Source organism: Salvelinus namaycush, chromosome 17 (genome assembly GCF_016432855.1).
Source record: "Salvelinus namaycush isolate Seneca chromosome 17, SaNama_1.0, whole genome shotgun sequence".
In the NCBI taxonomy this organism is placed as follows: Eukaryota; Metazoa; Chordata; class Actinopteri; order Salmoniformes; family Salmonidae; genus Salvelinus; species Salvelinus namaycush.
In genome coordinates, this window is record NC_052323.1 from 34,268,395 (window position 1) to 34,287,134 (window position 18,740).

At 41.8% G+C, this 18,740-nt stretch overlaps 1 protein-coding gene across 1 annotated transcript; it reads right to left on the minus strand.

The window, feature by feature from the left end:
- Positions 1 to 2,155: 2,155 nt before the first annotated feature.
- Positions 2,156 to 17,800, minus strand: LOC120062566 (putative monooxygenase p33MONOX). The gene is made up of 8 exons (XM_039012635.1): positions 17,637 to 17,800; positions 13,307 to 13,410; positions 12,883 to 13,070; positions 12,515 to 12,653; positions 9,752 to 9,879; positions 4,499 to 4,638; positions 4,097 to 4,284; positions 2,156 to 3,903 (listed from the first exon to the last, which is right to left on the minus strand). Exons 2-8 carry the CDS (start codon positions 13,332 to 13,334, stop codon positions 3,695 to 3,697), a joined length of 1,020 nt encoding a protein of 339 aa, XP_038868563.1. The 5' UTR covers positions 13,335 to 13,410; positions 17,637 to 17,800; the 3' UTR covers positions 2,156 to 3,694.
- Positions 17,801 to 18,740: the final 940 nt, after the last annotated feature.

Genomic DNA, 18,740 nt, shown 5'->3' on the forward strand with positions numbered 1-18,740 from the left:
GTTGACACACAGAGCCTGTCAGTAACTGGTGAGAGATTGATCAGGATTGTAAACATAGAATAGCTCATGTCAGTCAGGCCGAGGAAGAAATGGATTCTGCCCTTTATCACCAGGAAACAGACTAAGGGAAGGTGTGCCCCTGTCAGACTGGTGCATTGGCACACTTTGACTCGCCATTGCAGGTGAATGATCAGAAAGCCTAATGGGTAAAGTGTTGGTTTTGCCCTTCAAATAAATATTGAGACAACTATGCTGGAAATGCAGCATCCTATCTAACTATTGTAATGGCTGTCACAATACCCCATAATGTCAAAGTGGAATTATGTTTTTATAATTTTTTACAAATTAATACAAAATTAAAAGCTGAAGTGTCTTGAGTCAGTTTGTATTTATTATGGATCCCCATTAGTTTCTGCCAAGGCAGCAGCTACTCTTCCTGGGGTTTATTATGGATCCCCATTAGTTCCTGCCAAGGCAGCAGCTACTCTTCCTGGGGTTTATTATGGATCCCCATTAGTTCCTGCCAAGGCAGCAGCTACTCTTCCTGGGGTTTATTATGGATCCCCATTAGTTCCTGCCAAGGCAGCAGCTACTCTTCCTGGGGTCCAAACACGTTAAGACACTTACATTACACATAAAACAAAAGATAAAACATTACATAAAATAACACTGTCACACCACAACACAAAATATATACCACTATACAACATTACAATGCACGTGTGTGTAGACTGCGTGTGCTAGCACTGGTGTGCGTATGCGTGTGTCTCTTCACAGTCCCCGCTGTTCCATAAGGTGTATTTTAATCTGTTATCTGATTCTACAGCTTGCATCAGTTATCTGAGGTGGAATAGAGCTCCATGTAGTCATGGCTCTATGTAGTATTGTGCACCTCCCGTAGTCTGTTCTGGAATTGGGGATTGTGAAGACCTCTGGTGGCATGTCTTGTGGGGTATCAATGGGTGTCCGAGTAGTTTAAACAGACAGCTCGGTGCATTCACCACTTACAAAGACAAGCAGTGACGAAGTCAATCTCTCCTCCACTTTGAGTCCTGATAGACTGACATGTCTATTATTAATGTTGGCTCTCCGTGTACATTTAAGGGCCAGCCGTGCTGGATCAACAACATTGTAGTTACTCCACAATACTAACCTAATTGCCCTGTAGGTTTTTGCTCCAACCCTAATCTAGCACACCCGATTCTAATAATCAGCTAGTTGAAGGTAAATCTCCAGGAAGGTAAATCTCAGGGTTGAAGAACTCTGCTGTACAGAATAAAAATATTCCGAAACATGCAAAAAATGTGGCAAAGGAATCAACTTTTTGTCCTGAATAGTGTATTGTTTATGGCAAATACAATAGATTACTGAGCACCACTCTCCATATTTTCAAGCATAGTGGTGGCCTGCATCATGTTATGGGTATGCTTTTAATCATTAAGCACTGGGGAGCTTTTCAGGATTAAAAAAAAATAACTAAATGGAGCCAACTAGAGGAAAACCTAGTTGTCTGCTTTCCACCAAACACAAGGCCAAATCTATACTGGAGTTGCTTACCAAGAAGACAGTGAACCTTCTGAGTGGCCAAGTTACAGGTTTGACTTAAATCTATGGCAAGATCTGAAAATGGTTGTCTAGCAATGATTAAAAAACAATTTCACAGAGCTTGAAGAATTTTGAAAATAATAAATGGGAAAATGTGCCACAATCCAGGTGTGGAAAGCTCTTAAGACACTTATCCAGAAACACTCAGTTGTAATGAATCACTGCCAAAGGTGCTTCTACAAAGTATTGATTCAGGGCTGTGAATACATATGAAGGCACTGTATATCTTTGCACTACTCATAATTTCACTCTGAGCCTTGTGCCATCTAGCGTCCAAGTGTCAAATCAGCAAAAGTTTCACAGCTTAAATACTTAACCAAACAGCACACCCTAGTGGAGGATTTTAAGAGTGTGGGATGTTAGACAATCATGCAACATAAAATACACTCGTTAGCAACCCCATTCCCCCCCCAAAATGTTAATCTTTAAATCGACTGAAGCTGTTTCATAAACAAACTATGCCCTGTCCTTTTATATGGTGGGGAGGGGTCTTCCCGGCCCTTTAGAGTTAACCTTTAAGAGAAATAACATTCAGACCAGAAACATGGGAGTCATTTCGTTTGTGTTGAGTTTATTTACAGCTGAATTCAGTGGGAAAAGCGATCCCTTGTGCAACGAACTATTGGAATTCATAAACATCTTGCAAAAACAGCATTGATTCTAAAGTAATAGTTAATATAAAAAACACATTTCAAATGACTACTTCAATGCATAGGCCTTCATATCAATATATTCTTAAAGCATTACAGACTTGTATATGGAAATATCATAACACACCATTTAATAGCAATAACATAATATCTGGATTTTTATTATTTATTTTTTTAAATTCCAGGTTAGCAGTAGCCACGCTCTCATCCAATAACTAACTTAAGTAATAGTACTAAGACTGTCAAATAAAAAGTCAACTGATATGGCAGACGTCAGAAGCAAGCTTAGGCACAACATCAGTAATACCACACTCACTGCTCCCCCCCCAAAATAACTATACAAAACTATCAAACTACAAAAGCATAAGACTGTCAGAGGTGATGGAGTCTAGAGTGAAATTGCATTGGCTGGGGGCTGTAGTGCTTTTAGCGAGAGGGAGTTCAATATAATGAACCATGGCGGTTTTTGTCAGTCAGAGCAGGGAACTGATTGAACCAGTACCTCTGCTTAAGGAGACAATATGACAACATCTCCTCTGACGCCCGGGATCCTTCAATTCAAAGTCCCATTAACTGGCTCTGCAAATGTTATGTCAAAATACATTCAGTACTCACCACAATATCACGTTTCACAGAGCAACTATCTCCATCCTTCCGTTACGCACAGTATGTACTTTCAAAAAAGGTAAAAAATAATAGTTTTTGACCAAATGCGCATGCGCCAAATCCAATGACTCATTACTGCCACACACAGGTCGGCTGATCCAGCAGCAGTACAGTATCCCGAAACACATTTTTAGGAGGTAAACGCCATGCGTAACGGCAGTAACGACGATAGTTGCTCTGCGAAACGCCATATTGTGGTGAGTACAGAATGTATTTTGACATAACATTTGCAGAGCCGGTTAATGGGACTTTGACTTGAAGGATCCTGAGCGTCAGAGAAGATCTCGTCATATTCAGGGTCTCCTCAAGCCCAGGTACTGGTTCAGTGACTCATGAGACATCACGGTCTCCTCAAGCCCAGGTACTGATTCAGTGACTCATGAGACATCAAAACCACCATTTCAACCTCATGACATCGCAGACGACAATGGCAACCGGGCACCATATGCCAAAGCACCCAGAAACTGAAGAAGTGACCCTCTTGAGGCGAGGTGGTTGGAAATACTCCATTTGGTGCTTTAATTGGACCAAGGAGGGTTGGCCCTAAAGAGGGAGATGTCTATAGTAGGTTCACCATCAGCAGGAATAGGGTCAGGTAGAACAGTAAGGTTTAGGGAATAGGGGGAAAGTTCTGTAGCTTCTCCATTTTCTCCGTCTCAGGGCTTCCATAGAGGCCGAGAAGACAGAGGAGGGTAGTAGACCAGCTACTGGCCGACAGGGGGCGACGGGGGGCGAGGGTCGGTAGAATTCAGGAGAAGGGGCTCCTGGGGGTATCAGAATCCTGACGGTGTCAGGACGTTCATGTCCCGGGGTTTGAGTTTGTGTGGGCGAGTCTGGGGGGGTCTCTTGCCCTCGATGCCGCTGATCTCGATCTTGGGGGGGTTGAACTTGGCGGGGTCATCCACCATGAGGTTGACCTGGGTCTTAATGCCTTCCATGGTGTTGGACTTTGGCACGCCAAAGTACGACTGTAGTGTGAAGCCTGAGGGACAGCAGAGGAGACAAGAATGTTACTCAACTGACAGAAAGGTATATAATCAATATAGCAAAAACGGCAACATCCATTACATTCCAAGTTATTTTTAAAAGCATTCTCTCTCGGGAACACAAAGTCCACAATGACAGCTCAGCCACCATTCATAATAATAGAGACTCCTGAGGGACTGATTTCTCACCTGTGTTGGTTTCTGAACCAGGGTCAGTAGAGGACTTCTGTACTACTGGGCGAGAAGTTCCAAAGAAGCTCCACCTCTCCCCTCCTGCTCCTCCTCCCTCATTGCCTCCCATTTCTGGGCTGAAGTTAGGACTGCCGAGCTCCGGTGTGGTGAGAAACGGTGCTGGACTCAGGCTGTTGAACCAGCTCCTGTGCCCCCACACACATTAACGATATTAGAGACATGGAACAGTTGTACACAAAAGTGCCATCTGAAACTTATCTTTGCATCTATTGCTTATTCTGAGGAAAGTGGAGAAGTTCTATTCTACTACATACTTGGGTTGAGTATCAGTGGAGAAGTTCTATTGTACTACATACTTGGGGTTGAGTATCAGTGGAGAAATTCTATTCTACTACATACCTGCGGTTGAGTATCGGTGAGGCGTGGGGACTGACGCTGGGGGTAACGGAGGGGGTCCCGGAAGGGGTGCCACAAGGGGTGGATTGTGCTGATGTCGAAAGCCTGTCCTCCTTGAAGTCCCCGCTTGGCATTCTCAGCTTCTGCAGAGACAAAGAGGTAGAAAGATGCAGCTTAGAGATGTTGTTCAGTAGCTCCCTGTCTGCAGCCCATGAGGGAGAGAGAGGTGTGTGTTTTGCAAGACATTTACAGACAACACACATGACAAGAAGACACAGCAGGATTGTGACATTGAGGTGAGTCAAATGATGGCTGGCCACAAACACACAAACCAAAGCCCAGTTTGGCCTGTCCCCCCCCCCCCCATTTGTTTCTGTGTCAAACTAAGGGTTATTGGAAACCGTTGACTGCCCTTAACCTCAGTCAATGGGAGAGATAGCCACTCAGGGGGCACTGAACAGAAGGATTGAAGATTCTCTGGTGGGCCAACAGGCTACAAATTCCACTGGACCGGCACAAAGACAAATGGCCTTCTAATAACCCTCTCTACGCAGGGATCCCATTCCCATCAGTCCAAAATTAGAAGCTCACTGCATATCAAGTATTTTTTATTATGTGTATAACTCAAACGCATCAAGAAAGGGAGTGTTCTTCCTAGGCCAAACAAGACAGGCAAAACACCTGTCCTGCACCCACCCAGAAAGAAACCAAATCACCGTCAAGACCTGTCACAAACATCCCTATTACCCATATTATCCATAGCAGGATAAGCCTGCCAATATGGTTCCCCAGCTAGGTAGCAATATTCACAGAAGATTAGGCAATCTAGAGAGTTTCCCAGCTAATTCCATAGTCCATAGAACTATGCTATAGGCTAGTGAAAAAGCTCCAATCTTACCATTTTGAGTCTGTGGATTTTGGTTACTACCATCTCTGGAACGATATTCTCAATGTTCATCATCCTCCATTCTGTCGGGGAATATTGGGATGAATATCCCGTACCTCTGTATGTACAATGCTCCTGCATTCTCTCTGTCTGTTCTCCAGGTTGCAATCCTTGCTCTTGAGTTCTGCTCACTGTACTGCTCATCATTCCAATGTGGCTGATGCACTGTCTGTCCCCTCTTGGTTTGCTCTGCTCCTAACATTCTATCTAGGGGTTTCCTCTAGGGTTTCAGCACCTGGCCGAAACATAACCTTTTGGAACCCTGCCTGTCGAATCCAAATCTGGTGTCGACCACGGCTCCAGACGGTTGGTCAGGGACCACATGTTTATGTCACACCCATGAACCTGTCAAAGACCCAGGAGGGGGGTAAATCTCTGACCATGTGACATTGATAGAGCACACCCTTTTAGTAGGAAGGGCAAACTCGATTGTGATTTCTGGTATATCATAAAATAAAATAAATTGCAGCGCGATTTCAGACTCATTCCACAGTTTTTACATGATTAAGTACAATACCATTGGAAAGATCAATTTATAATCCTAAAACTTAAGTTGAAAATGATGCTGTCACTGCTTCCTGTTGACAAGACATTTTGATAAATAGCCAAATGTCAAAACACAGCTTTACATTTACATTTAACAGACGCTCTTATCTAGAGCGACTTACAAATTGGAAAGTTCATACATATTCATCCTGGTCCCCCCGTGGGGAATGAACCCACAACCCTGGCGTTGCAAGCGCCATGCTCTACCAACTGAGCCACACGGGACCACGGGGGCTTTAACTTGTCCAAATCAAAAACCAATACGGAGAAACAGTTTGTGATATGCTGAAAACATCAAATGTACTATCTACGCTGAGTATACGAAACATTAAGAACACTCCATAACAGACTGACCAGGTGAATCCAGGTGAACGCTATGATCCCTTACTGATGTCACCTGTTAAATCCACTTCAAAATCGGCGTAGATCGGTTAAAAACAGTTTCCCGTGTGTATCAAGAATGGTCCACCACCCAAACTGTGGGAAGCATTGTAGTCAACATGGGCCGACATCAATGTGAAATGCGTTCTACACCTTGTAGAGTCCATGCCCCTACGAATTGAGGCTGTTCTTATAAACTCAATATTAGGAAGGTGTTCATAATGTTTTGTATACTCAGGGTACACATACATGTGCAGCAAAAGTAACAATTTTAACGTTACTTGTTACAAGTTGCAATAAATCACTCATTGATTAGGAGAAAATATGGTTGTACGCGCTGTTGAAACTAACAACAACAAAAACGTCGTATATATTGTATCGATGTGCTACGGAGTCGAAGGTTCGTCAACACACGCTAGGGCCAGACTGGCAGAAACTGGCTCTAGCCTGATAAACTGTTTGTTTAACCCGGACCTCACCAAACAACGTTAGCTAGCAAGCTACGGTAGTTTTGTTAGCTAACGTTAGTTCGCTAGCACAAAGTGTCCCCGTTTCTGTTGCCGGTATAACGTTAGACAGGAATTAATAATTAGTACCCAATCAGCTATATGACTATTCATTGTGTATATACTGTATGCTAAATGACCTTCGTTTCAGCTTGTTTTTGTTGCTAACGTACGGTAGGCCTCCGTTTATTTTACTGTTAGGTTAATTTAGCGAACGTTAGGCCTCGACATACAGGATATTGTCAAGGAAAATGAAACATAAATCTAATGAAATACCTTTTCATGAGAAGATTCCTTTGACTTTCCAGTACGATCCACTCTGTCACTTTATCCATTATTCGTATTTTGTATTCAAGTTTAATTGACAAATAAAGCACGGAGACGGAGGTACAATGATGTGTAGCTAGCTAAGTTAGCTACAAACCGGAAAAAAAATCCCCTTTGTTCTGATTGGCTGTTTCAGGAAAATATGGGCGATCATGTCATTTTAAGGGTGTTGCCTGGCAACATGCAAAGCACAGAGAAATAAATTCTAGAACAGACTCATTCTTATTATACCTCAGTGGAACATACGGCACTAGCTATGGTTTAATACAAGTGTCAAAAGAACATAGAACCCGAAATCGAATCGAGAACCTGGCAACAAATCAGATGATCAAAAAACAAATACATCACACAAGGAAATAGCCCTGCTTTATTGTGGGTGACAATTTCTATATCCAGTAGCATTTTCATAAACTTTATTAGTGGTGTTTATTTTACACAAAGGGTAAAATGTATATAAGCTATTGTCGAGCCATTATATGTGTTGATGAAAATGAGTCCACCATATATGTGGATACCATTCACCTATAAAATAACTGAATATAGATTATGATTACAATACTAAAATGACTGTGTAACATGAGTGGATATTGATTGAATTCATATATGTAACGGGGTTGGTTATAATTCTACTTGCTACTTTAGATAAATGTATTTTAATGTTTTAGTATTCAGATTGATTGGATTACTTTACATGTCAATATAAACTGGGTAGTTTGGCTCCTGGATGCTGATTGGCTGACAGGGAAGGACAAAACATTTATTTTTACTGTTCTAATTACGTTGGTAACCAGTTTATAATAGCAATAAGGCACCTCGGGGGTTTGTGGTATATGGCCAATATACATGGCTACGGGCTGTATCCAGGCACACCGTGTTGCGTCGTGCATAACAGCCCTTAGCCGTGGTATATTGGCCATAAACCACACCGCCTCGTGCCTTATTGCTTAAATATACCACGGGTATGACGCAAAACTACTTGTTTACTGTTTACTGTTTACTGTTCTAATTACATTGGTAGCCGGTTTATAATAGCAATATGGCACCTCAGGCATTTGTGGTATATGACCAATATACTACGGCGTTGTGCATAAGAACAGCCCTTAGCCATAGTACAGTATATTGGCCTCATACCATATACCCTCAGGCCTTATTTCTTAATTATACCACAGCATTGTTGAATACTGGTTTCTGATTGGCTAGAAGGGCATTCTAGAATGGGCATTAAAACCAAATAATGGACAGTTGGAAAAGATATCGGGACACCTTGCAGTCATGACGATATACCCTTGGCCACTGTTGGAGATTCTATCCAGTCAGATATTTACATGCAAGCGGTAGGTCATGTTCTAAAGCAATGTATTCTATTTATGTACATGTGTACAAGTTCAGTACGTACTGTATATATGCATAGGTGCTGCATGCAATAGGGGAAGCTAAGCTTATATGTAACATACTATATGTCGAAATTCAAGAATAGCATGCGATCGGTTGGCTCTATAGAGACGTCTTTTGTTTACAAGCAAACGGCACATTCGAGCTATGCGCACCCTTCCTCGTATCAAAGTTAACAGTGTGTAAGTTATGACTATGAAAATAAACCAGACTGGTGGCTATAGCTATGTTCAACAAGTATATTATTGTTCTGGCTTTATCTAGCACGGTTTGTGATATTTTACCTTGCCTCGCTGGCTTGCTAGTGTGCTAGATAATCAATTCCATGATGACATCTGCAATGTTGTAGTAGACGATAACCATCTGCATCTGAAATTGGATGTTGTCGTATTCACTTCAACATAAACAAGCCTCTTTGATGATGCAGCCTGGAAATGGGTCTATGGAATCCAAACTGTTGACACTTGTATGCAACACCTTTGGACAGTCTCATTGACCCCTGGCCCAAGCCTAATCATACACCACAGAGACAACAACTGCACAGGCAGGCAGACACACACACGAGGGTTACATTCAAGATTTATATTATACTGGTCTTTAAAAAAAAGAAAAACATATCCAAGCACACTCTAGAGGGAGAGAGCATGTTTCTAGTTCTTCAAGATTGATTGCTCTTATATAACACTATCTTCTGCTCCCATCCACCTATGGTATGTCAGGTAGCATGACTCAGATAGCATGAGTCTGCACTGATCAAAGGACTGGAATTACACCAACTATTTACAAACATTACAGTTTTTCTCAATCGCGCACAAGCATTTTTTGGTTCTGCATTGAAACATACAGTAACAATAGCAGAACAGCTATGATCAAATTCTCAAATACATTTACAGAACTTCTGATCATTTTCTTGCCTTAGTACCTAGCTTGCATATCATAGACCACCTTTTGATAAACTTTAAATGCAAATGTCATCAGTGAATACAAAATGGTATGTCAGAGAGCATGAGTCTGAACTGATATTAACTTATGCATTGATGGAAGGTTTAGCATTACACTCCGCCCACCCCTCCAGTGGACTGGGATATGCTTTTTCCAACGGTAAGCTGATCTTGTATCAGTGCCAACAGTCAATCCTCCAGTCCCTGTCATACTCACAGGCATCTGCCCCTCAGCCAGGCGGTGGAATCGTGTGTCCTCTGCAGAGAGGCCCTTGTGGGGGGTGTAGCCAGCTTCTGTTAGCCCTGCCTGGAGCTCAAACCTCTGGAGGCTCTCCTGGGTCTGCTCTGAAGGACCAGGGATGGGTTCACAGTCAGCAGTAGGACATACAAGTCTAGTGTGGTGTACTAGTCTAGCGCAGCAATGTTGAATGCAATGATATTATGTCATCCATCCTATCCCATATATCTATCTATGTCATTCCTATCATCTAGAGCAGGGACGGGCAACTTTGATGGGGGTGGGGACAACAACAAAAACTAAACTCCCCCCCACCCCCCTGCGAGCAAAACATTTTAGCGGCCCCCATCGTGACAGTGAAGATAAAAATTGTAGTTTTAAGGTTAATTTACTGCTATTCTACACATTTTGCCATGGGGTGGAGAGAAGATTTTGTAATTTTATAACTAATTTCATACAATTCAAAGAATTTTGCCATGGTGCGGAGAGAAGAATGTTCAGTTTTACAGCTTATTTCCTGCAATTCTACCCATTTTGCCAAAGGGTGGAGGTATATGTTTGCTGTGTTTAATATGAAAATTGATGATCAATGGGCCCCACTCCGGTCAGTCATTGGACCATGCTTACTACAAGTTTAAATAGCTGGCCAATAGACTAACTTACCAATCTCAAAAAATGTAGCTGACATGGGCTAATTGAGTGACTGTGTGTTTTCTAGTTGAGAGACCTTGGGTATTCTATTATTCGCAAGTTGCCCATCCCTGATCTATACAGTGCAATATATACAGTTGAAGTCGGAAGTTTACATACACTTAGGTTGGAGTCATTAAAACTCATTTTTCAACTTCTCCACAAATTTCTTGTTAACAAACTAGAGTTTTGGCAAGTCGGTTAGGACATCTACTTTGTGCATGACAATTGTTTACAGACAGATTATTTTACTTATAATTCAATGTATCACAATTCCAGTGGGTCAGAAGTTTACATACACTAAGTTGACTGTGCCTTTAAACAGTTTGGACAACTCCAGAAAATGATGTCATGGCTTTAGAAGCTTCTGATTGGCTAATTGACATCATCATCATTTGAGTCAATTGGAGGTGTAGCTGTGGATGTATTTCAAGGCCTACCTTCAAACTCAGTGTCTCTTTGCTTGACGTCATGGGAAAATCAAAACAAATCAACCAAAAAGAATTGTAGACCACCACAAGTCTGGTTCATCCTTGGGAGCAATTTTCAAGTGCCTGAAGGTACCACGCTCATCTGTACAAACAATAGTATGCAAGTATAAACACCATGGGAACAAGCAGCCGTCATACCGCTCAGAAAGGAGACGCGTTCTCTCCTAGAGATGAACGTACTTTGGTGCAAAAGTGCAAAATCAATCCCAGAACAACAGCAAAGGACCTTGTGAAGATGCTGGAGGAAATAGGTACAAAAGTATCTATATCCACAGTAAAACAAGTCCTATATTGACATAACCTGAAAGGACGCTCAGCAAGGAAGAAGCCACTATTACAAAACCGCCATTAAAAAGACAGACTACGGTTTGCAAATGCACATGGGGACAAAGATCGTACTTTTTGGAGAAATGTCCTCTGGTCTGATGAAACAAAAATAGAACTGTTTGGCCATAATGACCATCGTTATGTTTGGAGGAAAAGGGGGAGGCTTGCAAGCCGAAGAACATCATCCCAACCGTGAAGCACGGGGGTGGCAGCATCATGTTGTGGGTGTGCTTTGTTGCAGGAGGGACTGGTGCACTTCACAAAATAGATGGCATCATGAGGAAAGGAAAATTATGTGGATATATTGAAGCAACATCTCAAGACATCAGTCAGGAAGTTAAAGCTTGGTCACAAATGGGTCTTCCAAATGGACAATGACCCCAAGCATACTTCCAAAGTTGTGGCAAAATGGCTTAAGGACAACAAAGTCAAGGTATTGGAGTGGCCATCACAAAGCCCTGACCTCAATCCTATAGAAGATTTGTGGGCAGAACTGAAAAATCGTGTGCGAGCAAGGAGGCCTACAAACCTGACTCAGTTACACCAGCTCTGTCAGGAGGAATGGGCCAAAATTCACCCAACTTATTGTGGGAAGCTTGTGGAAGGCTACTCGAAATGTTTGATCCAAGTTAAACAATTTAAAGGAAATGCTACCAAATACTAATTGAGTGTATGTACATTTCTGAACCACTGGGAATGTGATAAAAAAAATAATGTGATAAAATAAATAATTCTCAATAATTTCACATTCTTAAAATAAAGTGGTGATCCCAACTAAGACCTAAGACAGGGAATTTATTACTTGGATTAAATGTCAGTAATTGTGAAAAACTGAGTTTAAATGTATTTGGCTAAGGTGTATGTAAACTTCCGACTTCAACTGTATACCATCTATTCTGATATTTCTACAATATTCCATATAGTATGATCAGAGTGCATCAGGATTTGGGATGTCTTACTGTGTTAGCATGTTGGATGTCTAGTTACTTTGTAAAGTTGACAGGTATCTCACTATGTTAACATGTTACCGCAAGGCAAGCGGTACCGGAGCGCCAAGTCTAGGACCAAAAGGCTCCTTAGCAGCTTCTACCCCCAAGCCATAAGACTGCTGAACAATTAATCAAACGGCCACCGGACTAATGGCCACCGGAGTAGCAGCAGTGTTTTGAACGATGTTGGATGTGTAGATACATTGTAAATTTGACAATGTGAGTTTGTTTGTTTTCCTACTTACTGATCATGAGTGTGTTCATGAGCGAGGAGGCTTTGGCCTTGACCACGGGGACAGGGGACTTGACCGGTGCTGCTGTTGTTGCCACGTTAAACTGACTGGCAGACAAGTTCAGTGTCTTCCCAGTGCCACTCTCGTCCTCCTGGACATAACAACAGGCCAATGGGTTTAATATGAACACAATACTACGTGCTTTATGGGTGGTCACTCTTCCAGCCACGGTTCATTAAACTCTACAGTGATAACCTCGGCCAGGTTGGACATTGAGCGTTACAGTTGCCGTTACACAACAAGTACTATTACACAACTATAAACTTCTATACTGTATGTAGTAACAGGATAGATAACTAGGAGATATTTAGGTTCTGTACCTCAACAATCCTCTTGAACTTCCTCTGTGGGATGAGAGGGTCCTTCCATGGGTTGTTGACACACATGTCAGGGGGAGGGGAGTGCATGGGAGCGTCCAGGGCCTCGTCATAGCTAAAGGCTCGTCTGGACATACCAATGGGGGACGAGAACCCCCCAAAGAATCCCCCAGATACACCAGACTCCAGTGCTGGAATTGAAGACAATGGTAAGAGAAACATTAGAGCAACATTTAATGACCTCACCTAATTTATTTGACCGCTAGTGGACCGTTTGTGTGTCAAATGAAGAAGCACACCATCACATTTACTATCTTATTGTGTTGGGAATCAAATAAATGGTACTAGTCATCAATTCTATTTGCTTTCATCTTTGATGATGTGTATCACACGTGATCAATGAAGGAGGATGTTCATCATGTATTACCTGGTATATCACCCTGTCTGGATCCCATTCTGCAGTGTGCTATGGAGGACCAGGTTATCTATGTGAATGAAGGTGAATGTGGAGATCTTGACTGGCTTCCTAATCTGCAGAGATCAGCATAAGACCCAACATGAGTTAATAACGGGGCAGAGTTCCAGAGGCCTGGGCCCGTATCCACAAGGCATCTTCAGAGTAGGAGTGCTGATCTATGATCAGTATTGCCTTTTAGATCATAAAGAATCAAATGATATGGACAGATGGGGACCTGATCCTAGATCAGCACTCTGAGACGCTTTGTGGATACGGGTCCTGATACAACAACAAAAAATGCTTTATGAATAATGTCAACACACTAATTAATAAAGGTTTGGTTTTATGTTTGTTTTGGGAAGAGCACAATGTCCTGGGAGGGGTTCTGACCCCCAAATAGACCTGAGTCTGGTTACCAGAAGCCTATGTTACAAAAGGTCACAACATCAGAGTCATGTCACGGAAAGACAGGAAGTCACACACGTCACACAACCATGTTACAGTGTCCACACCAGATGGTGAAGGTGAAGCAATGTTCCAATGTATATTTGTAGGCTATAATGCGAGAATATTAATCAATTGACGTTGTTTTCTTATTGCAAGTTGCAACAGACCAATGCTGTTTGCACAACATGCACTCCTATAACAATTATCCCGGTACTGTGTGGCCTAAACTCTCCTTCATCTACCACCAATCTTATCAACAGATCAGTAACAAATGCAATTCTTTTAACACCATTCCCAAGATTTTGTGAGATTAAATTCCTGAATCGTGGAGACACCATGGGGAAGACATATATAGCCTACCATAGCAGGCTGCTGTTTAGAAAGGGGAAGCAGTAATAGGAGGTAAAAAATATTTGCAGAACATGACAAACATGCGATTGTCACGATTGTGAAAGTCAAGACAGCATAGCTTTAATTAACCTATACTGAAATTGACAACGTCGGCAGCAGCGCTTGCCAGCTGGACAGTGACTTGCACAAATACAATATTGATGTGAAATTCGCAAACGATTCGTTCTTTTTGAACGACTCTTTTCACTGATTCGAGAGTCAAAATTATTTTCTCCGAGTGACTCGTTCATTTTAGTCGTTCGTTTGACCTGCTGGCCGGCCTGGCCGCAATTAATTCAAAGCAGGATTAATACGCGATTATCCGGTTCAGCGGCTCCAAGAGACGACAACCAACAGTCCATCATGTGCACAGCAGAAAAACCATGTTACAGGCATCATAGAGAAGGAAAATAACTGACAAATTATTAATGCAATCATTTGATTATTAAATGTTATTGGACACAGCTTTGTAGAACCAAAACATACACAACCTTCTGCTTAACACTCGAACTCAAGAGCGAATCGTTTGTGTGGCTGCTGCAGTTCTCGAACGATAGCCTATTGCAGGGGTAGGCAACCCTGGTCCTGGAGTGCCGTAGGCAACCCTGGTCCTGGAGTGCCGCAGGCACTTCATGTTTTTGAGTTAACTGACCTGGAAGACCATGCAGGTGTGTTGAATTTAGGCAACCACTGAACAAATACATTAGCTCAGTTAGTCAGGTAGGACTGGGCGATATGGCCAAAATGTCATATCACAGTATTTTATGTTTTTGAAAATAAAATGTTTATATTGTAACGACCCTGGGTTTATAAGCGCGGATATCGACTCTGCCGCTCGAGCATGCTTTTGCGGTACAGTCAATAGCGCGCTGGACTTCGGGCTAGAAGGTCTTTCTCCATTCTGATTGTTTTATACATTTCAACTTCAACCAAAAATCATTTTCAGCATTTACATCCATTTCTGCCACATAGACGATATGGACAAACAATCTAGGCCTTATTTTTAACCAAATGTTGCAATTGAAATTTGATTTGCGATTTAGAGCAAAACACTTGTGTTAACTGTTGGAATAATGGATTATGATAATTGTAATTATATAGTTAGAATATATAGTGGGCACTTTGACATAACAACGAATGAAAATACCAGGGAGGAGTTAATTGTGACAAGGTAGGAAGCAGCGTTGATAAGTGTTTCCTAGGGTAGCCTATAATCTTTGTCTACATTGAATATTTTCCCTAAACTACTTCATGTAGTGTACAAATTCATGCTTCGCATATTACTCTTTGATTTTGAAGATACTGTTACACAAACAACATGCTCATTTAGGTCTACACCATCACTGGTATTATCAGGCTGTATAGCCAACTACGTTTGCTCTTACTCAGTACATTTATTAGCTAGCTAACTAACTAACGTTAGCCAGCCAAACCAGCCAGCTAACTAGCGATTACCATTAGCGGCTAACAAGATTTAGGCACAATTTGCTAATTAGCTGTTTGCAGGTGTAAGAAACACAAATGAATAGTGTCATAAAAGAACACTAGTGAATTTATATTAAGAAGCAAAGTGAAAACAGCATCGTTGTTTATCAACACTGATACATGTGTTGCATTGACCATGCAGACCGAATGCAAGTGTCTAGTAGTGCTCAAGGAACAACCACGCGCTCCTTGAGTGACAGGGGCTGGTCTAGTAGTGGTCGAGGAACAACCACGCGCTCCTTGAGTGACAGGGGCTAGTAGTGGTCGAGGAACAACCACGCGCTCCTTGAGTGACAGGGGCTGGTCTAGTAGTGGTCGAGGAACAACCACGCGCTCCTTGAGTGACAGGGGCTAGTAGTGGTCGAGGAACAACCACGCGCTCCTTGAGTGACAGGGGCTGGGCTAGGTCTGTGTGGAAAGCGGCATGGAGAGTGAGAGCGGAGAGAGATTACTCAAGAAGTGAAGTAAACTAAATCGACGTTACACATATCGTATCACATTTAGCAAACCAAACATTCAAATGCCATTATCGAAGGTAAAGTAATAAGTTAAACCGCTCCTTGCATCAATACTGGTATATCGGAAAATACAGTATACCGCCCAGAGGTGTGCACCACACCTGACCAACTGAGCTAATTGATCAGTTGGAGCAAAATCTTGCAGTATACAGACCCATGCAGTGTGACAAATGTAAATTACTTGATTATGTGTCAAGTGTATGTAGACGGGAGGAGTATTATTTGCCTGCTGAGCCTAAATGCTGCAATTGTGGTTTGTGAACATGCACCCGAATTCCTGACGTGTCCTGTTAGGCAGGGTGAAGGAAACGGATGCGGCAAGAATAAGGGCTGACCAGAATGTGTCCTGGTCAGAGGCGGTGAGAAGAGTGGCAGAAAGAAGTGAAGAAGTAATGGTAGTAGGAGTAAAGACACTAGATGATGTCTCTTGTCAACAGAGGGATCCTGACATGTTGTATGTTAAGAAGGTGGACTTTGTAGCGTTTATTACTTTGTTTATCAACTGCACAGCGCACTGGAGAAAATAGGCATTGTGAATGCGGCTGAGCATTTTTGGGGGGGACTCGTGGATTTTTCTGCAGAGGCATTACAAGGAATTCTGTCGATGAATGCTCGGTCCTACCAGGCACCTGAGGCTGTGTATGGATGTGATTTCAACTGTGACTGAAGGAGTGGGGAGGTTGTTTGATTTATCGTCCCCCCATGGAATATTTGTTCTTACATTAATCAGTAGGTGTAGTCTGCCATAAAACTTTCAAGAAGAAGGACATTGGCTAATCTCCCCCGCGGCTGTCAAACAGTTATATTCTGCCAAGAGTCGTTCTTAATCTAGTCCGGTTGCGGCCGCAACTAGACCTCGTTTCAAATGTATTAATAAATCATCGTATTTATATGCCTAGCAATCACAAATGTACATTGCTTGAAGCACAGTTTTCAAAATTTCTGTCACATATGACAGCTCCAATAAGCCCCCTATGGTGAACGAGATGGCTTGTAGAATCATGATTCTTTCGAGTTTTTAGTTCATCGTTCGCCGATAGGGGTTCCTGCGTGCTCTGGGCATTAGGCCTACTGACTCAAATGAATGAAATGAGTCGAAATATTCATTCATTTGACTGAACGAGTCGAAAAGATCCGAGTCAGTAAAAAGAGTCAACTCCCAATCACTAAAAGATTACGTGAAAGGCAGGCAGAATACTGGAATTAAATTCATACGATCGGCTAAATGCGCCTTAAAAATATTTATATTGATAAACCATGAATATTATAGGCCTACTTATAATACAAATATATAATTATCTTGATATTAAGTTGGATTTTACTATTGCTGTAGGCTATTAAAATATAATTACACATAGGCTATAACCCAACCACCGACGCAATAAAAACACATGTATTGATCATATTGGTTATTACAGAAACATGACAAGATGCAGTTATAAATTATAGAGATTTCTCACCTATGATGACGATGTACCTGCTATACCTCAATAAAGTCCACTCACTGTCGTAACTGCGCTGTATTTGAACCAATTTTGGTGAACAAACAGACAACGGCCTAATCCATGACTTTAGGATGGGCACGCAAATGAACAAGTGCAGTGACAAGCGGTCAAGCACCGGACCAATGAATGAGCATTCTGAAAAATAACGGAAGTGATCATGCTGGAATGGGAATTGTAAAAATGAAAGTCTTGACTCCTCCCTGGTGCATGGGTTTGTCTGTCTTGATTCTAGACATGATGCAGAGACCAGAGAGACGTTTTAAAATGCATTTTATTTTGTACATTGGTCACACCTCACAGCAACATCCGAATTATTACAATTATATGTATATATTTGAATGTATAGTAAACATGTTATTATACACATTTCAACTTGCTTTGTTGTATCCCTCCATACATTTACTCATACATTCACCCATACATTCACACATACATTTACTCATACATTCACACATACAGTGCTTTGACTAGAAAACCAACTTACTTCCCCTTGAGTGTGCACATCATGTGGTTGAAGTCCTGTAAAGTTACTTTAGACTCTCTACCACTATTACATAAATGTAATGATGGCAGCACACACAGTCACACAGTAGCATAGTTTCCCCAATGCAAATAGGGGTTTGGACATATAGGGGGCCAGCCAGATGCCTGACGACGAACAAGATCGACGACCACCACATCCTCATATATTCTCGAATAGAATAATCATAATATGATTAGCCTGCTTAATTACTTACACATAACTTAAAACGTTCTGAAGTAAAGGTCTACACATGACACATTTTCCCATTGATCTATGTATCAAATGTCAGGACACAGAATTATAGGCCTCGGGAACTGACAATCCAATCTTGAACTTGCTAGACTGTTGAATTTCACTCTGTACCCAAAGTAGCCGATGCCTCACTGTTCAATTGAAAGTTGTCTCAGGTTCATATGGACCACTGTCTGTGATGATGCATGTATAGGTCATTCAGAATGACTATATAATGTTGAGATTCAGTAGAATAATTTGTGCCTTTGAGCCATGCCTTTTAAAGACATGCTCTAACAACATGC